The sequence below is a fragment of the Molossus molossus genome, unplaced genomic scaffold, assembly GCF_014108415.1.
Source record: "Molossus molossus isolate mMolMol1 unplaced genomic scaffold, mMolMol1.p scaffold_m16_p_14, whole genome shotgun sequence".
Taxonomy (NCBI): Eukaryota; Metazoa; Chordata; class Mammalia; order Chiroptera; family Molossidae; genus Molossus; species Molossus molossus.
Window position 1 is genome coordinate 19,488,802 of NW_023425349.1, and position 21,205 is coordinate 19,510,006.

The following is a 21,205-nucleotide window of genomic DNA, read 5'->3' on the forward strand; positions in this document are numbered from 1 at the left end:
ATACGACAAGCATTTGCCAGCACCTGCACGAAGCCTAGAGTGAGGAAGGGCGGATCTGAACAGCCCTGGTGCCTACCCTCAGGGAGCTTACCACGCAGGGGCTAGTACAGGGGAATGGGCAAGGCCAAGGGTGGAACTGAAGAGGAGGATGGGCCTGGGGTGAAGACTGACTCAGAAGTCAGGTGAGCCCTGGCCGGTTTGGCTCAGCGGTTGGAGCGTCGGCCCGTGGACCAGAGAGCCCCGGGTTCGGTTCCCACTAGGGGCACGTACCAAAAAAAAAAAAAAAAGAAGTCGGGTGAGTCTGCATCTCTCCACACAGCTCCCCTCTAGGCCCTGCCAAGCAGGTCTCCTCAGGAAGGGCCAGGGTGCTCTACACCCTGTTACTGCAGAGAAACCAAACCCAACAGATGAGGCTCCAGGCCCCAGTACAGGGCACACCTACCCCAGCCCATCCTGGAGTACATAGATAAGGGCAAGGTGAAGAATGAGACCTTTCCCATCGGCCATGACTATCCCTTCTGTCTTCCCCACCTCAGCCCATTCCATCAAATGTCTGAGGCTCCTGCCCTGGCTGAGTGGCTCAGTTGGATGGAGCATCATCCTACATATCAAAAGGTTGTGGGTTCAATTCCCAGTCAGAGCACCTACCTAGGTTTTGGGTTCAATCCCAGTCAGGATGTTTCTCTCTCACATTGATGTTTCTCTATCTCTCTTCCTCTCTCTCCAAAATCAGTGAAACCATATCCTCAGGTGAGAGGAAAAAGAATGTCTGAGGCTCCTGAAATCATCCTGCCCAACTTCTCATTTGGTAGCCAAAACAGTCTTGCCCAGCAAAGGAAGGTGACTTGCCCTGGGCCCAGAGTGACCGGGGTATGCCAAGCCAGAACTGAAGACTAGAACTCTGCCCCAACTCCAGCACTGTTTCCTGTGCACCGAGCCCATCTTCTAGAACACTCAGAGCCCTCTTATCTGCCAATGCAACCCTGGGGCTCAGGAGCAGAGAGAGCCATCAGGCATGAGACAATGTGCCACAGCTTTGCTTGAGAAGCCAAGAGGAAGCCAAAGAGAAGGCAGGCTCCGGGAAATGTCCCCAAGTCTAGAAAAATAAAGCACTACAAGGAGCCTTCAGCCGGTCTAGGTACCAACTAATCAAGTCCCTCATTAAGCCCTTCCCAAATCTCTAGTGTTGGCAATATCCCCCCTTTCTCCCCAGGCTCAGGGTGTGGCCTATGAGAGTACCCAGGAATGTTCAGGCTAGAAAGCCTGAAGTAATCCTCACCAGGGTGTTCAGGGTCCCAGGGGAAGGCACTCCCCAGTTCCCATGGGGCAGCAGTTGGGCATCAACTCTGTCTGCAAAGGGTGGTGGTGATGGGTGCCCAGAGAGGCTACAAGAGTGCACCAGAGCCCAGCCAGTGTGGCTCAGTGGTTGAGCGTCAATCCATGCACCAAGAGGTCGCAAGTTTGATTCCTGGTCAGGGCACATGGCCAGTAGGGGGCCTGATCCCAGTAGGGGGCATGCAGGAGGTGGTCAATCGATGTTCTCTCTCATTGATGTTTCTCTCTCTCTCCCTCTCCCTTCCTCTCTCTAAAAATCAATTTTAAAAGAAAGAACAGAGTCCTGGCCAGTTTGGCTCAGCAGTGAGAGTGTTGGCCCACAGACCAGAGTCCCGGGTTCAGTTCCTGCTAAGGGCACGTACCTCGGTTGCAGTTTGTCCCCATCCCCAGTTGGGGTCATGTGGGTGGCAACCAGTCGATGTGTCTCTCTCACATCGATGTTTCTCTCTCTCTCTCTCTCTCTCTTCCTCCCACTCTATCTGAAGATGAATGCAAAAATGTCCTCGGGTGAGGAAATAAATAAATAAATAAATAAAACCATGTGTAAAATAATTACATACTATAAAAAAAAAAAAGAACACCTCTCCAAACAGGACATACAAATGGCTAAGAGACATATGAAGAAATGTTCATCATCACTAATCATCAGAGAGATGCAAATCAAAACAACAATGAGGTATCACCTCACACCGGTCAGAATGGCCGCCATCAACAAATCATCAAACAACAAGTGTTGGCGAGGGTGTGGAGAAAAGGGGACTCTAGTACACTGTTGGTGGGAATGCAGACTGGTGCAGCCACTATGGAAAACAATATGGTGTCACCTCAAAAAATTAAAAATTGAACTCCCATTTGACCCAGTGATCCCACTTCTAGGAATATACCCTAAGAAGCCTGAAACACCAATCAGAAAGAATATATGTACCCCCATCTTTGTAGCAGCACTATTTACAATCGCTAAGATCTGGAAACAGCCCAAGTGCCCATCAGTAGACGAATGGATTAAAAAGCTGTGGTACATAAAAAAAAAAGAAGAGAGTGCACCAGAGAGCTGGAGCCCAGAGGCCCTTATAACAGGGAAAACGCTGGATGACAGTGAGCTTCAGAAAGCGCAGAGAAGGCAATGAGCCCAAACTCTGTCGGACGCAGGACTCGGAGAGTTGAGACTCACTGAGGACTGGGGGAAAGGGTATGGAAGCCGCTAAAGAAATTAAATCTGGCAGACCTTCCTCACCGGAGAGGACTGCAAGCAGATGAATTCTCCCTCTCAGGACCCAGTCAGGAAGAGACACAGAAAACAACGCAAGGAGACGGGGGCTGCACACCATTACTGGACTCGGGTCACAGGAATGTGTCCCAGAGGGAGCCCATGCCGCCCTAGACTGTACACAGAATACTCTGGGGAACTTTCCTGGCTAGCATAAAGTCATCTCAAAACCCAACTCACCCCAAATGCAATTCCCATTGAATAACTAACTGTCATGTTGAAAGCCACAGGAAGGGGGATGATTTCAGGATAAATGTACAAAGGAGGTTGGGTCTAACGTGGAACCTAGCCAGGCACTAACGCTCAAGATTTTCCCTCCATTTGTGGAGACAAGTCTGTGTGCCACTTAGCCAGCTGCCAGGCACCCCTGTCTCCATGGGCCCCAGCTGCCTCCCCCAAACAGCAGCTGGACTAAGGCTCAGGGAGGACTATACATATTTATCAATTTCACTTTCTGTCCTGTAAGGGAGAAAGGCAGGTAGACTGCAGCGGCACTGGGTACTGGGAGCCACTTGGCTTCTGGGATGTAGCCCTGGGGAACTGCAGGTGTCTGTTGTTTTAGGGAGGGAGTCTTGAGTTCCATTCAGAGAGGCAGCCTAGCCTTTGATGGTGCCTGCTGGCAGAGAGACCTGCAGAGCAAGTGAGCAGGGCACTGCTGTGGTAGGATAAAAATTAGGATGGGTCCATTCAACAACTTTCATTTGACTCGCTGCTTCCTGTGAAACCTGATATTACTGTGGTTTCCCAGGCTGTTTTTCCTTTCAGAAATAGATTGCCAGCCTAAGTCAGCTAGCACCCTGCACCCCCATGAGGGATCCTGAGCAACAACCGCCCAGCTAAGCCATTCCCAAATTCCTGAATCACAGATACAGTGAGATAACAAATGTTTGTTTGTTTTTCTTTCCTTTTTTTTTTATCCTCACCCAAGGACATTTTTCCATTTTTGTTCAGATTGAGTGGGAGGGAGGGAGGGAGAGGGAGAGGGAGTGGGAGAGGGAGGGAGGGGGAGAGAGAGAGAGAGAGAGAGAGAGAGAGAGAGAGAGAGAGAAACATCAACATGAAAAAGACACATCGAGGGGCTGCCTCTGCACAACCCCAACCAGGGTCGGGGACAAATTGCAACTGAGGTACGTGCCCTTGACCGGAATTGAACCCGCAACTCATTGGTTTGTGGGATGACGCTCTAACCACTGAACCAAACCGGCCAGGGCTGTTTGTTTTTTTAAGCCAATAGATCCAGGGATAATTTGTTATGAAGCAACAGATAACTAATATAAACCCATATTGCCTTCATAGTTGGGCAACATCAATCTGATCTCAATTCTGAGGAAATTTTTCAATTTTACAATTTGTCAAGAAAATAGTTTTAAGATAAATCAGTGTATTATGACTAAGAAACCAGAAGACCTCTTGTTTTTGTTTTTCCTAATAATAAAGAATCCTGATAGATTCAAACCATACTGTTTGTTTTTCACTAAACTGCAAAATCTGGAATTGTCCCACATTAACCCAAAGACGGCCCAGCACATTCATAAAAATACTTCATCTGCAGAACAAACGGTTTTCTTTTATACACATGTATATAATACCACAATATATAATCCTTGGCCGGTGTGGCTGCTGGTGCATCATCAGGTGCACCAGAAGGTCTCAGGTTCGATCCCCGGCCAGGGCACATACCTAGGTTACAGATTTGACCATGTAGCAGAGGCAACCCATCAATGTTCCCCTCTCTCTCTCTCCCTCTCTAAAATCAATTTCTAAAAATTTGCATTACTCTGCCTTTCAAAATTTTCTTTTAGGTTGTATTGCAGTAATTTTTAATCTCATATATAAAGTCATATCATTTTAATTCCAAATTGTCAGTTTACCACATTTTGTAAATTACTCAGCATTTTTGTCTACTTCATATTACAGACTTTTTTCCATAGTTAATATGTTTTTTTCATAATGATGAGTGTCTATTATGTGCTTGTGAATAGCTTTAAGCCACACAACGGAGTCAATAATTTATTTTCATTATGTTTTATACTTGTGGGATTTTTTTCACTGTCAAATTAAGTTTCCCAGCAGAACAAGTTTAATATGGAAAACACAAGACTGAAGCCATGGAACTATGAGCAAAACTTGGGTTTTGGAGTCAGTAAGATCTGGTTTGAATCCTGGTTCCACCACCAATGATCCTTAATCACTACATCTTCAGATTCCTCATCTGTACAATGGAAAGAAGAAGAAGAAGAAAGTTCTAGTAGGACTGTTGTAAAACTGAGAACTACTGTATATGAAGCAGCTGGCAAACAGAAGGCACTCCCGCTGAAATGATAGGAGAGGAGAAAGGGGCGGGGGGGACAACTCAGAAATATTAGAAAGCATATGAAGAGGACTTCTATTTCTGAGATGACAGACTCACTGAGGAAATCCAGAAAACCAAACAAAATATTTAAAAGCAGATTCTTGGAAATGTAACAAGATAAAGAGGAACTACAGAGCAAGATCTAAGGGAATGGTGGTCTATGAAATTACGTTTAATGATTTCCTGAGCTAATTTTCTCCGGAGAGTGTTTACAAATTCCAGAGAGGTGACTAAAAGGCTGAGAGGCTGAGCAGTTTCTCTCTGCCTCTTGGGACCAGAGGAACAGGAGTTGGAGATCAGGGCCTGCCCAGAGGTGGGGTCCTTCTGAGCCCCCACCTTTTGGATCGGAACCCTAAAGGCTTAATCCTGAGAAATAGAGTTAACATGATGAGACATAGCTCCTCAAGGGACTGCAGCTCAACTTCAAACAATCTCAATCCCTAACACTCAATTAAGATTATTTCAGATTGCTAGTGACCTCAAGCACCTGACAGAAGTAAATAAAGATCTTTTTGAAGGAAGATATCATCCCAGGTCTGCATTAAGAAAAAAAATAACAACTCTGTGCCTACCATCTATAATGGACACAGCACCTAAAACACAAAGAAACAGAAAGATTGAAAGAAACAGAATGGAAAAAGATCTGCCAAGCAATTATGAACCAAAAGAAAGCTGGGTGGCTATGTTAATGTCAACAAAAGTGGAATTTATCTCCACTAGAAATAAAAAAGAAGATTTCGTAACAATAAAAACCCTCATAATAATAAAATACTTTGTTATAATAAAAGCCTCAATTCACCAGAAAGATAATTTTAAATGTGTGTGCTCTTAATATTTCTTCAAAATATATAAAGGCGCCCTGGCCGGTTTGGCTCAGCAGTTAAAGCGTCAGCCTGCAGACCAGAGAGTCCTGGGTTCGGTTCCCACTAAGGGCACGTACCTAGGTTGCAGTTTGTCCTCGCTCCAGTTGGGGTCGTGTGGGTGGCAACCAGTCAATGTATCTCTCTCACACCGATGTTACCCTCTCTCTCTCCCCCTCTCCCTCCCTCCTATTCTATCTGAAGATGGATGCAGAAATGTCCTCAGGTGAGGATTAAAATATATATATATATAAAGGCAAAACTGACAGAAATATAATGAGAAACAGACAAATTTACAATTATAGTAGGAATTTTACATGCCTCTCTCATTAATTGACAGAACTAATGGGGGGGTCAGCAAGGATATATAATATTTAAACAACATAATTAGCAAACTTGATCTAAACCCAACATCTGCAAAGAAGCCTACACCCAACCACTGCAAATCTTTGCAAGTACACACAGAACATTTCTAAAAACTATGTGCTGAGCCATGAAAGGACTGAAAAGTTGCAGAGAATTTTCTGAGCAAAGTATAAGATGAAGAATAAAAAGATTACTAGAAAATCCCCAATATTTGGACATTAAGAAATATACTTCTAAATAATCCATGGGTTCAAGAAGAAATAACTATTAAAATTAGAAAATATTTTGAACTGAATGATAAAAAAAGCTACACATCAAACATGAGGCTTCTGGATAAGAAACCTGTATCTAGAATATATAAAGAACTCTCAAAACTCAACAAGAAGACAAGTAGCCCAATTTAAAAAATGGGCAAAGGATCTGATTCAACTTTTCTCCAGAGAAGATATACAAATAGCCAGTAAGTACATGAAAACTTATTCAATATCACTGATCATCAGGGAAATGCAAATCAAAGCCACAAGGAGATACCAGTTTCACACTCACAGGCTGGCGAGAATCAGAGTCAAATGACAGCAAGAGTTGGTGAGCTTGCGGGGAAATCAAAGCCCTCGGACACTGCGGATGGGGTGTAAAATAGTGCATCCCCTTTGAAAAAGAGTGGCAGTTCCTCAAACAGTTAAACCTAGAGTTACCATCTGACCCAGCAATTCTACTCCTAGGTATATACCCAAGAGAACTGAAAATATTTGTCCACATAAAGTCTTGTACATGAATGTTCATAGCAGAGCATTATTCGTAACTGCCAGAAGACAGGAACAATCCACATGTCTGTCAACTAATGAAAGAATAAACAAAATGTGGTCTATCCCTACAATGAAATATTTATTCAGATATTAAAAAATGAATGAAGGGCTAACACATGCTACAACATGAGTGAACCTTAAAAATATTACACTGTGTGAAAGAAGGCAGTCACGCAAAAAACCACATACGATTCCATTTATGTGAAATGTCGAAAATTGGCACATTTATGGAGCTAGAAAATAGATTAGTGATTGTTTAGAATTGGCCAAGAGTGGGGACTAGAAATTAGGAGTAATAAGCTAAAGGGTACAATGTTTCTTTTTGGAGTGATAAAAATTTTCTAAACTTGAATGTGGTAATGGTTACAGAACTCTGCGAATATACAAAAACCATTTAATTGCACACTTTAAATGAGTTGATTATATGTATGAGTGTTATATCTCAATAAAACTACTGAGATTTTTAAAAATCATGTTAGCAAATATACTAATAACATTAGAAGATATAATCCTGAAGAAAAAAAATTTATGTATACCTATAACGGCTTCTTCAAATTACATTATTTCTTGTAAATAAAAATTCCTCTGGAGTAAATTGGTTCTAGTCCCAGTTTACATATTCTCCCCCACCAAAGCCAGGTCACCTCCTTAGAAGGCAATGGTTGGCCAATTAATGTTACTTGAACATACCCCTTATTGGGGGACAAAGGTTTATACTCGTGAGCATGCACACACACAATATATAAACCGCTTATACCATACAGTACTGTCCCTGAAGAGAATTCTGGTCAAAATAATTTGTCTCGCCTGGCCAGTGTGGCTCAGTGGTTGAGGGTCCACCCATGCACCAAAGGGTCGCCAGTTCGATTCCCAGTCAGGGCACATGCCCAGGATGTGGGCCCAATCCCCAGTGGGGGGCATGTGGGAGGTGACCAATTGATGTTCTTTCTCATTGATGTTTCTGTCTCTCTCTCCCTCTCCCTTCCTCTCTCTCTAAAATCAATAAAGAAAAAAAATTTTTTTAATAATAAAGGCCAGTGAGCTAAGGAAAGCTTAGCAAAGACCTTCCTGTTAAGGGAGTCCGTGTTGGCAACCCAAACTGACTCTGAATCCATAGCTTCCAAACCTGCTTAATTGCCAAAGTACTTCTGTGGCTTCTTAAAACTATAGATTATCAGGCTCTGCCCCAGACCTAGTAAACCAGGATTTCTAGGAGAAGATTCTAGAAATCTGTATTTTTTGTGTGTGTGTGGTACGTGCCCCTAGCAGGAACCGAACCCAGGACTCTCTGGTCCGCAGGCCGACGCTCAACCGCTGAGCCAAACTGGCCAGGGCTAGGAATCTGTTTTTTTAACAGGCTCCCAGGAGCTTCTGATAATTGGCCACATTAGTAACCACTGACATGACTCTTCATTCATGAGCAGACAGGCAAAGATGACTGGATGTATGAAGAAAGTCAGCAGCCTCGAATAGGGGTGGCTTTTTTCAAGAAAGCAGTTAATTCAGGAAACGGGAGAACTTTTCCAGTGTCAAGCAGTGTCTTTGGGGAGATTAGAGAAGAGACTCCATACATAAGAGCAGGAGGCTTCCCACCCCACCAGGTTCCTTCCTGCCCAATGCACACGCAGGTCGGTCACTGGTTCAAGCAGCAACCTTCCCTGACACCCCTGGGACCCAGCCCTGAAGCCATGGCTAGGCTAGACCCTCCCTAACTGCCTGGATCTGGCTGGGAGATTAATTCAATAGAAGCATGTGAACTAATGCAACTAAATAGTCACACCATACAGCCAGGAAAAGAAGTGGGTTGCAAACCTGTCTTTACAATATGATCTCAAGCCCTGGCCAGTTTGGCTCAGCGGTTAGAGTGTCGGCCTGCGGTCCGGAGAGACCCGGGTTCGGTTCCCGCTAAGGGCACGTACTTCGGTTGCAGTTTGTCCCCGGCCCTGGTTGGTTGTGTGGGTGGCAGCCACTCGATGTGTCCCTTCACATCGATGTTTCTCTCTCTCTCCCTTCCTCTCTCTCCCTCCCATTCTATCTGTACAAAAAATGGAAAAATACCCTCAGGTGAGGATTAAAAAAAAAAACAAAAAAAAAAACAATATGATCTCAATTTTGTTAAAATTAGGCACAACAGTCCCTCATACACACACAGAAATAAGTCTGGGTGGATATAACCCAAAATGTTAACAATGGTCTTTTCTGGGGGGTCAGATCACAGGTGATTTTTTTCACTAAGTTTTCAGTGATGAGTACATCTTGCCATGATATACAGAAGAAAAAACAATGAAGCATAGTTTTACTTTTTAAGCAGCACACAGCTAAGGTAACAGGGCCTCACAGCTCCGACACTCCTGATCCAACTCAGATCATCCTGGACACCTCCCTGTCTGGTACATCCCACATCCCAGGGAGGTTAACAAGAACTGCCTCCAAGTGTTGGAAGAACTAAATGAGATAATGCCGGTATAGCGCGTGGCACAAGGCATGACACATGGTAGGTGCTCAACAAATGGTGGCTAGTTACTCTCATTATCCTCCACCAACTAGACCAGTGAAGTCCAGGAGGCCAGACCACAGGCCATTTCTGGGAGCCAAGACACTGCTTTTCCATCACGTCTTTTGCCCCTAGGGAAGAAAGCAGGTTGTGAAGAGCCAATGTGCTGACAGGAAGTCTGAGAGCAGGAAGGCCGGGGCTGCAGGAAGGGCCCGACTCCTGGAGTGCTCTGTCTTTGAGTTCTGAGCAAAGTCCAGGCATGTTGCAGTAACGGCCCCAACCTTCATAAAGAAAATTGTATGAGAATTCAAAAAAATTATGCTGGGCAGGTTGTCTCAGAAGGCTTCAGTCCAGGTACCAACTCTGTCACTGACTCACTGGGAGACCTCCCTCTCTCTGGATCTCAAGTCTTCACAGAGGAAGTACGACCCCCTCTCCACAGGGAGTTGCAGAACTGGTGAGGAAACCAATGGAGAGCTGTGAAGGGCTGTATTCTAGGACAGGGCTGTTATCTTTACGATAGCTACTTGGAAGTCTAGATTTGTCCAGACCGGGGGTGGGGGTGGGGGCAGCTGCTGCCCAACTGCTACTGGGGAGGCATGGGAGCAGGAGCCTACTGCCCATTGCTTTCCACCTCGAGACCCCAGGGCAGCCCTGTGACCCTCCTGAGAGCCTGGTCACTCCTGGAGGAGAGAATTCTCCCATCTCTACTGCGGGCCAGGTATCCACTAGAGCGGTCACACTATAGCTTCTAAGGTGAGCCCACAAGGAGCCAGGGCCACCTGGGCTGACCCTGCAGAGGGCTCAGGAGATGTAGTAACAAGGCCCTGATTAAACCCTGAGCTGCTTTCTAATGGGAAAACTCAGTGGTGACAACCTGGGTCTCTGAAAGATTAACTGGGGCGTGATTATACCAGCCAAGTGAGGCAGAACCAAATGCACTTGGCACCAGTGACCGGGCAGCAGGTGGTGCCCAGTGGCTTGCCAGGCCTGAGCCTGTGCCTGAGCCCCTCCTGGGCAACCACAGAAGGACGGGGTCAGAGAAGGTGCACCCAAAGGGAGGGATCTCCTGCTCCCAGCCTCGCCCATCACCATGGGGCTCCCTTTCGGGCGCTGAGAGCAGGGTGCAGCAGCCCTGGCAGCCGGCTGCAGCAGGCACTTACCAAAGGTGGTGAGATAGAAGGACAAGCCCGGGTGCGCACGCCGGCTCCCAAGGGAGACTCGGTGCAGGGAGTGCTCCATGGCTGCCAGCTCCTGCCCGGCCAGCGCCTGTAACCCGAGCGGGCGTCTGTGTTGCTCCACGGTAACCTAGGCAGCAGGTTCACTCTCCCGGCGCCGCGGGAGTCTGGGAGGCGGGAGCCTGAGGCCCGGCTGCGCGTTTGAACTGGCGGGCGCGCCGGGCCCTGATTGGCCGGCGCTGGTTTGAATGAGAAGGTTTCCACCTGACTGAGCAGACGCCGGCCAGAGGCGGCCAGGCGCTGGTGCCCCAGCTGCGGGGACAGCCACCTCGGCCTGTTTGGCAATCCTCCCCAGAAGCCCACTGGCCGGGCGGCCACGCCAGGGCTCCTGGCTCCAGGACCTCCAGGCTGGAGGGCCGTCCCCAGGAGAGGCGTGGCCCCTGAGCAGCCCACTCGGTTATGCTTGGCTTGCTCATCCAGTCCCCTCAGGCCAGCAATTAGCCGGGTTTGTAACCTGCTTTTGAGGCTCAGACCTGTAATCACCAGACCTGAACAACGGCAAGGGAGCACCCTCCTGGCCCAGGGGGCTTTGGATCTTGTGTTCTCCCCACTTAGATGGGCCCACCCACCAGGTTGCAGCCCCATCCCAAACCCTGCCCCCTCCATCTCCCTCTTGCGCCTCCTCTTGGATGAGAACAGCCTGGCACAGGTCCAGACTGGAGCAGCCTGCTCCAGCCAGCCTTATGGTCCCCATCAGCAGCCTGGTGCCAGGGGACAAGAGGACAGGCTCCCAGCATCTGAGGGGACAGAAACAGAGTACACAGAGGGAGTGGATGCTTTCCATCTCCAGAGCCTGCTGCAAGGGGAAGAAAGGTCAGCCCCTGCGCTGCTTTGTCGGCAAACATTCGTGGGACGCCTCCTGGGAGCAGTTTCACACCAAGACATCTGCTCTGCAAATCTCTGGCTGTTGCTGCTGTGGAAGGGAAAGCTGCTGGGCTTGTGTAAGTCTAAAAATGGGAAGTGTCAGAAGTTGTCAAATGGATATGTGGCTCAGTGATCCACCCGGGACAGGGTTGGAGGATGTAAGAAAGTGGGGAGAAAACTTATATAGAGTCCCAGGTGCCAGGGCTGAGATGGGCAATTTAGACACATCTCATTTAATCTTCACAGTAACTCTAGGAAGTATGAGCCCTGATTTACCAGGGATAAATCTGAATCTCAGGCACAGAGAGTGGGTGACTTATCCAAGGTTGGCAGAGCTGAAATTTGAACCCAGGCCTGTCTTCCCTGAAGACTACCCTCCTTCTGTTCTTCCTTGGTGTTCATACCTGCCCCGTGGCCAACAGCAAGTGGAGGTAGCAGACCTGCCTTCTTGATGCAGGTAAGGAAACTAGATGCCACAGGGCCAGCTGGCCACCAGCAAGGAGCAGAAACTGGAGAAGAAGCCCTGAAATTGGCAAACTAGTGGTCAAGTACAAATGAGTTACATAAAGGCCAGTGGATTGTTTAAATCCTGACACTTTGTGAGGCCCTGCTCTGATCTTTCCGTAAGCCTCATATCATGAGCACTGCCCTTAGCAGGGCAAGCCAACTCCCCTGATCCCAACCCAGTGGTAGATAGACTTACCTGCACCCTGGACTTGGGTATGCCTGGTCCTACTCCTAGCTGGGAAGTGTGAGTCTAAGCACCCTTTCTGCGCAGGGAAGAATCTGGGCTCTGCCACTCTATCCAGCTAGGAAAATAGACATCCTCAGGCTCAAGCCACAGGATGCAGACAGGACAATGAGACTGGAGGTGCTGCAGACCTGCAGGACAAGATGGGAGCATGGTTAGTCATGGTCTGAGGATGCCCCCTGAGAGAGGGTGTTCTCTACCCATAGGAATTAGGAGGTCCACAGGAAAGGGGAGAGTGGTGTGCCCAAGGTGACAATGGTTCCTTCACAGCTCTGCCAGGGACCAGTGTAGCGCCCACACTAGGGAAGACCAGCTTGGATTCAAGAAGCTGTGAGCAACCTGCAGCTGCACCCTCAGAAGCACGGGACCCAGCAGGAGAGCTGAGCACAGTTATACCATCTATATATGGCTTAGGGAAGAAAAGGCTGAGGACCACACTAAGCACTTCATCCCCACTCTGGACAAAGTTCCCACTGCCCTACAAATTCCCTCACAACTCCTGCCCTACTTAGCAACTAACCTATTTAGTTGGAAGATCCCAAAGCCACTCTGATCCTGATAGATGTCTGTGGTAACACCACCTTCGCCACTTTACCACCATCAGTAAAGCCCTATACTTAGTAGAGTACTAACAGTTCCCTTCTCTTAAAGGGGCAGGTCATTCGTTTCTCAGGACAAGAGTGAGTGGGAGCCTGCGTAGTGCCATTGCAGGAGAGATGGCCCTATTAACTCATCCTACTGTCTACAGGGGACATCCAAAAAGGGTCACAGTTATGGACCTGCTTTCCCCAAGAAGACAGGGGAGCCTGAGGACCACGCCTGGCTTCTTGACATACTCTGAGTACTCTAGCACCCCCTGACCATGGGCCTCGGTATCTCTTTTACACCTCACACACACCCCACATATACATAAGCATACTATACAAATATGCACTGCACACACTCAGCACACACACACATACCATAACACTTTCCATGTACAAACACAGATATACCATATATGCACACACACCTTATACATATACACACACCACCTACATACAAATAAACATGCTACATACATACCTCATACATATATAAACACCCCCCACACACTATACATGTCTATGCACATAGACACACACACAAAATACATTTAACACACACTCCACATTCACATACAAAGATTGATTATAGGCATTTTTTAAGACTGAGCGTAGCCCTGGCCAGTTTGGCTCAGCGGTTAGAGCATTGGCCTGCGGTCTGGATAGACCTAGGTTCGGTTCCCGCTAAGGGCACGTACCTTGGTTGCTTTGTCCCCGGCCCTGGTTGGGTTGTGTGGGTGGCAACCACTTGATGTGTCCCTTTCACATCGATGTTTCTCTCTCTCTCTCTCCCTCCCACTCTATCTGAACAAAATATCGAAAAATGTCCTTGGGTGAGGATAAAAAAAAAAAAAGAAGAAAACAGACTGAGTGTATCTAGAAGAAAAAAGACTACTTGGGTTTGAAGGGAAAGGACAAATGGGATTTATTTGAGTGCATTTTCACCTTCGCTATTAAAGAATCTTAAAGATAAAGATAACGTCTGGCCTGATAGTCAAACAAATTTTGAAAAATAATAAAGGATTCTAGTACTACTAGATGTTAAATAGTATTATAATAATGTAGTACCAGGAAGAAGACAAACAGATCAATTGAACAGAATAGAAAGTTCAGGCCTGGCCAGTATGGCTCAGTGGATTGAGTGTTGGCCCATGGACTGAGAGGTCCCAGCTTGATTCTGGTCAGGGCACATTCCTGGGTTTCAGTCTCTACCCCTAGTAGGGGGCATGTGGGAGGCAGCTGATCAATCTGTCTCTCTCTCATCAATGTTTCTTTCTCTCCCTCCCTCCCTCTTTCTCTCTCCCTCCCTCCCTCCCTCCCTCCCTCCTTCCCTTCCACTCTAAAATCAATGGGGAAAAAATATCCTCAGGTGAGGATTAACAACAATAACAAAAAACAGCAGTATATTTATGATCAAGTGGTTTCTATTCCAGGAATTCAAAGATGATTAAAATTTAATGAACATATTAGTACAGGGGTTGGCAAATTATGCCTGCAGGCCAAATCTGACCCACCACCTATTTTTGTGCAGCAAATAAGCTAAGAATGCATTTCATTTTTTTAAATAGTTGAAAAAAAATTTTTAAATATTAAAAGCTTTTCTATGGCCATAAAAAATACAATTTTTAAATTAAAAAAATAATTTAAAATACTTATCAAATATATGGCAAATATGTATATATGTACAAAGAAGTCTTACAAATCAATATGAAAAAATATAAATGTACTGCCCTGGCCGGTTTGGCTCAGCGGTTAGAGCGTCGGCCGGCAGACCAGAGAGTCCTAGGTTTGGTTCCCGCTGAGGGCACATACCTCGGTTGCAGTTTGTCCCCAGCCCCAGTTGGGGTTGTGTAAGTGGCAACCATTCAATGTGTCTCTCTCACATCGATGTTTCTCTCTTTTCCTCCCTCTCTCCCTCCTACGCTATCTGAAGATAAATGCAAAAAATGTCCTCGGGTAAGGATAAATATATAAATGTACCAATATAAATAATCATTGAGAGAGGAAAATAATTGACCAACGCGTAAATTACTTGTAAATGAAAGAAGAACAAAGGAAAAAATCATCTGGTCCCACCATTTGCCTTCAGGAAATTCAAGCATTTGTATTTATAGATGAGGCAACTAAGGTTCAGACTTGTTAAATGAATCAGGTTACTACAGTAGTAAATGAACAATAGAGAAATAAGAATCCAGCCAAAGAACCACTATAGAATATCGTCTTTCACACCAATCCTCTTCCTCAGAGTATCTAGGCTACAAACTAATAGAACTAAGACCTTCATGGTTACTGACGCATTAAAATTTAATTCAACAAATGTTTGCTAAACGAAGCACCTATGTTGTGCTGAGCCTTACACTGAGCAATAGGGGATACAGAAGCAAACAAGATGGAGCTCACAATCTAGCGAGATATTGGATGAGGCTACAATAGAGGAAACATAGTAAACTGCAGAAACACAGACTAACATCTCAGTTAGTCTGGGGAGCTGGGCAGACCAAGATGATAAAGGAAGTCAGAGAAGACTTCTCAAAGTCTGACTGAAGGATTATTGAGCCAATCGAAGGAGGTAAAGGAAGAGTCACAGAAAGAAAGAACAAAACATGCAAAGGCCATCCGGCTGGTGTGTCTCATGGTTGAGCGTCGACCCATGCACCAAGAGGTCGCCGGTTCGATTCCTAGTCAGGACACATGCCCAGGCTGTGGGCCTGATCCCCAGTGGGGGGCATGCAGGAGGCGGCCAATCAATGTTGTCTCATTGATATTTCCATCTCTCTCTCCCGCTCACTTTCTCTCTCTCTAAAATCAATAAAGGGGAAAAAATTTTTTAAAAAAACAAACAAACATGCAAAGGTCAGAAAATGAGAGAAGCACTGTACATATGAGGAACTGAATAATGGGAAGCAGTGGCAGGGAACCTAGAGTGTGAGGGAGGAAGTAATATGCAAGAAGGTAAACATCATATAGGGCTTCATATATTACTAAAAGGAGCTCACGGTTAATCCTGAGCACAGGGCAATCACCAAATGATTCTAAGCAAGATCCCAAAAGGCTTTAATTTATATTTTTAAAAGATCACTCTGGCTAATGTGTGAAAAAATGGATTAGGTTGGAAGAAGGGTGGCATGAGGGTTGGAATTAGAAAGTGCTGTTAGGCCCTGGCCAGTTTGGCTCAGTGGTTAGTGTCGGCCTGCAGTCCAGAGAGACCTGGATTCGGTTTGTCCCCAGCCCTGGTTGGGTCGTGCAGGTGGCAGCCACTCAATGCGTCCCTTTCACGTCGATGTTTCTCTCTCTCTCTCTCTTCCTCTTTCTCCCTCCCGCTCTATCTGAACAAAAAATGTCCTCGGGTGAGGATAGAAAAAAAAAAAGTGCTGTTAGGTAAATTCTTTTCTAGTAACTCAGGCAAAAGATAGTATTGGCCAAATGAGTGTAGTAGTAGTAGGGATGGAAAGAGGTAGAATCAACATGATTTGGTGATTGATTGGAAGATAAAATGCAAGGAATCCTGGCTTGTGAAATTAAATGTTTAGAAGTGTCCTCTCCAGAAATGGAGAATGGGGGAAGAGCTGAACTCAGGGAAGACTTGAGGAATTCAACTCTGAGCCTGCTAAGGTTGAATCATCTATGAGCTGTCCAAGTGAAGATGTCAAGTGAACTGTTAAACATACTGAACAGAACTTCAGGAAAAATACTTAGGGTAGAAATACAGGTTTAGGAATTCCCTGTTAAGCCATGGGCATGGATAAGAGAGCCCGAGAAAAATGTTTAATGTGAGAATAAGGCTCAGGGAAGAGCCAAGAAGAATTCCAACTGAAAAGACAGGCAGAGGAAGAAAGGCTAGCGAGGGGGAAGGAAAGCCAGAAAGTGTAGTAAGAAGCAGATTATAGTCAATTATGTCAAATACTGTTGAGAGGTCAAGTAGGTTAATAACTGAGAAGTGTCCATTGGATTTAGCAACAAGGCAATCATTGTTGACCTTCCATTCCAGACTAAAATGCTAGAAGGCAACAGCCCCACATGAATGAAAATTGTACTAAATTCACTCTAAAAGAAAAATACCCTGGGCTCAAAGCCAGAGAATATTCTTGGGTTGGGTTTTTTTGGTTGTTGTGGTTTTTTTGTGTGTGGGTGCTTTTTTTTGCTTGTCCTAAATTTAACCAGCTGGAAGGCTTTGTTAAGTGGTATCTTATTCACCCTTGAAATGCAGGAATTGCCTTTTAAAAGTATGTCTGCAATTCATCTTCAAGTTAGAACACAGTATCTTTGGGTTAGTGGTTCTCTACAGAAGCAGATGCTAGTTGCTGTAAATAACACGGAGAAACTTTCATTTGCCTTGGATGCAGAAACCTTTGGTGACCTAAATACACAAACAGGGTCTGAGGAAACCAAGTAAAAAATAATTCAAGATTTCAAGTGAGCTGAGAGGTGTTATTTCAAAGTAAAAGAGACAGCAATAGGAATGTGAAATAGTAAGTTGCGTCCAAAGATACGAGCCAAAGACTTGACAAGAGCCAGAAAAGAACAGCGGAGTCCCCCATCTCTTCTAGAATGGTTGTGTCCTTGTGGTTATGTTGGAAGCCCTTTTCATCTCTTTAGGATGCATTCCTTTTCCTGACCTGATAACAAGCAACTTGGGTTGGCACAGTCAGAGACTCCAGAGGCCCACAAAATGTTTTCCAAACTTAAAGAATAATAGAAACTTCTGCCTCCACCCAAGATGGAGTAACATCTTGGGACTAGATCTAATCCAAAAAGTTGATTTTCCCTCACACCTGAAACAACTAAAATACAAAATATATGGAATATATGGAAACAAAATATATGGAAAAACATTGGACATCAAGCAACAAAGGTCAGTGATCCCTGAGAAACAGAAAACCAACAAGGTGAGCCCTACAATTGCCCCAGCTTATTGCCTAGTGAGACTTTCTGAAAGGGAGAAGGAACCCAGGCCAACTCCAAACCCCTGAGTTGAGGAGTTCAGGAGGCAGCTCAGACTCACAGGACGAAATATCAGAGAGGAAAAGGCCGCACAAAGAGAGAGCTCCAGAGATCTGCAGATCAAATTTTTAGCCAAGTGTTGATGAGCTCATGGGTGTGAGGAAAGTACCTGGGGCTGGGAAAAGAACCACCCAAAAAGATCACAAGAAACACTCTTTGAGCTCCTGTGGGATCAGGAATCATTCTTATTTTCATCAGCCAAAGTAGAAAGACTTCTTAATTCATGGGGCACTGGGTAAGGCACTCAGAAGGATTTTACTTCAATTGTGGGGGATAATTAGCCCTAGACTAAATGATGCTCTGGTCCCATTTAAAAGAGCTTAACAGCAAGACCCAAAAGGAGCAAAATGTTTATAAGTAAATTAACTGTATCCCAGGACAAGCTCAAGAACATTTATAGGAATACAAAACTATCTAACACCCAAAAAAGTAACAGCACAATGTCTGGTATCCAATAAAAAGTTACTAGGCATGTAAAGAAGCAGGAAAGTGTGACCCATAATGAGGAAAAAAATCAATAGAAACCAATCCAGAAATGACAGGTGATAGAATTAGCAGCTAACACATTAAAATAGTTATTACAACTATATTCTGTTTCTTCAAGAAGCACTTTCAGAGCATGCTAAGCAGAGACATGGAAGATATAAAAAAGGCCAAATTGAACATCTAGCGGTGAAAAATATAATGTCTGAGATGAAAAAATATATAGGATGGGATCAACTGCAGAAAAGAAAAAAGGATTAGTAAACTTGAATACAGACAGAGCACTAGAAACCATCCAAAATAAAACACAAAAAGACACAAAGGGAAACAGAAAACAGAGGATCTATGAGCTGTAGGACAACTTCCAGCAGCCTAATAAGTATGTAATTGGAATCCCTGAAGGAGGTAGGGGACAGAAAATATATTTGAAAAAATAATGGGTGAAAATTTCTCAAAGTTAATGAAAACTATGAACACATAAATCCAAGAAACTCAATGAACCCCAAGCAGAAGAAACAAAGAAACCCATACTAAAGCACATCATGATTAAATTGCTTAAAATCAGTGATAAAGAGAAAATCTTAAAAATGGCCAGGAGAAAAAAAAATCCACATTATATACAGAGGAACAAAGATAAGAATGACATTGGAGATCTCATCAGAAATATGTACCAGAACACAGTGAAACAACATCTTAAAAGTATTGAGAGAAAAAACTGCCAACCTAGACTTCTTTACCCAGCAAAAATATCTTTCAAAATGAGGGTAAAAATAAATATTTTCTCAAACTTACAAAAAAAAAAAAAGAATTAATTCATCATTGACAAACCTACACTACAAGAAATGTTAAAGTCTTTCTGGCGGAAGGAAAATGATACCATATGAAAGTTTTGATCTACACAAAGCAATTAAGAGAACACCAGAAATGCTAACTATATGGATACATATAAAAGAGTTGTTTCTTACTGTTTAAATGTCTTTAAAAGAACAATATAACTAGGATAAAGAGACATTAACTAAAAACATTCAGAGCTCCCTGCATCCTGGAGTAAATTGTTATATATTGCCTTGTCTAAATTCTGATGAGATAATTGCAAGAAGCAAACTCTAGGGAAGCTATTAGCAAGTTAGCATTTGCGGTCATATGGGAATGTTGATTCTATTTATAGAAGAAAATAATATAGAAATGTTTAGTATAAAATGCAGCAACCACAGCTGAGATCTGTGGCTCAGCTGGATTGCACTCAAGCTTGAATATAAGGCTTATGTACAGCAAAGCCAATTTCTGGATCAGTAAACTGTGATAATGAAGTGCCTTCCAGTGGACAGATCATACAGGAACAGAGGTCATGCAACAGAGATCCCAAACATTCTCCAGGGAAATTTCTTTTTTTTCTTTTTTCTTTTTTTATTTTGTTACAGATGTTTCTCCTTTTTTACCCCATTGACACCCTCCTCCCCATCCCCCAACCCCATCCCCGGTTCTGTTGTTCATATCCATTGGTTATGCATACATGCATGTAAGTTCTGTGGTTTATCTCCTCCCTCCCCCACCACCCCCTCTTCCAAGGGTTGTCAGTCTGTACCCTACTTCTACGTCTCTGGGTCTACCCCATTCCTCAGACTGTTATGTTCATTATATTCTGCAACTAAGTGAGATCATGTGGTATTTGTCTTTGTCTGCTTGGCTTGTTTTGCTTAGGATAATACTTTCAAGGCCTCTCCATGTCATCTCAAAGGATAAGAGATCTTTCTTTCTTATAGCTGCATAGTACTCCATTGTGTATATGTACCACAGCTTTTTTTATCCACTCATCTACTGATGGACACTTGGGCTGTTTCCAGATCTTAGCTATTGTAAATAGTGCTGCTCTCCAGGGAAATTTCATCAGGAATACATCTAGGTTGGTTTTACTGGAGCTATAACGGACAAAAGTGGCATGTATTCCTTTTGCTTCCAGATTCTTATCAATCACTCTTGAACAACTTTTTCTCCCCCTACCACTCTACTAAGCTGTTCAGAGGTCACCATTGACTTCCTAATTATGAAAATTATGTACTCTTCTCAGTTTTCATCCCCCTTGCCTTAGTTTTCCTCCTACTTCTCTGATAATTCCTTTATTTTATGACTCTTCCTGCCTTCCAGAGAATGTTACCCAGTTGTGCCCTTTCATCTCCTCCTTCCCCAATATTCTCCCCTATGAGATCTCATCCACTCTTTTTTGTTTGTTTTTTGTTAATCCTCACCTGAGGGAGAGAAACATCAATTGGTTGCCTCCTGCACAACCTCAACCAGGGCCAGGGATCGAACTTGCAACCCAGGTACATGCCCTTGACTGGGAATCAAACCTGCAAACCTTCAGTCCTCGGGCTCATGCTGTAGCCGCTGAGCCAAACTGGCCAGGGCTAATCCACTCTTATTGCTACTCTTACCTGTTCTAATGATGATTCTCAGATCTCTCTCTAACCCTGGGCCCAGAGCTGCTTTGAAACACTCACTGACATTCTCCTTCCTCTCTGCACCTACCTCTGACTGTTCACATAGTCTATAGCCCTAATTGTTGGCTTCTCTATCTTTCTACCCAATTAGACTGTGGCCAACTCTAGTGCAGTGACTGAGATGTCTTCTTGGTGGCTGCCTACTGCCCAGCCTAGTGTCTGGTACGCATTATAAAAGCCAAATCTTAGGAAATTCAGGTCTAAAGTCAGCATATAAGGCATAGATTGTGAATAGCCAAAATTACTCTCAAGTAAGCCAAATAACCCGCAAAATGCACATGATATTGTAAATCAAAAGGGGGACA

The 21,205-nt window shown here is 44.6% G+C and overlaps 1 protein-coding gene across 2 annotated transcripts in view; it reads right to left on the reverse strand.

Annotated features, from left to right (window-relative positions):
- The window catches only part of RGS3 (regulator of G protein signaling 3), a 121,349-nt gene extending 110,626 nt beyond the window's left edge, over positions 1–10,723 (reverse strand). For both annotated transcript variants that reach the window (XM_036260445.1, XM_036260448.1), the window contains exon 1: positions 10,645–10,723. In XM_036260445.1, coding sequence (XP_036116338.1) covers positions 10,645–10,723 — 79 coding nt within the window. The remainder of the gene's footprint in view (positions 1–10,644) is intronic.
- Positions 10,724–21,205: the final 10,482 nt, after the last annotated feature.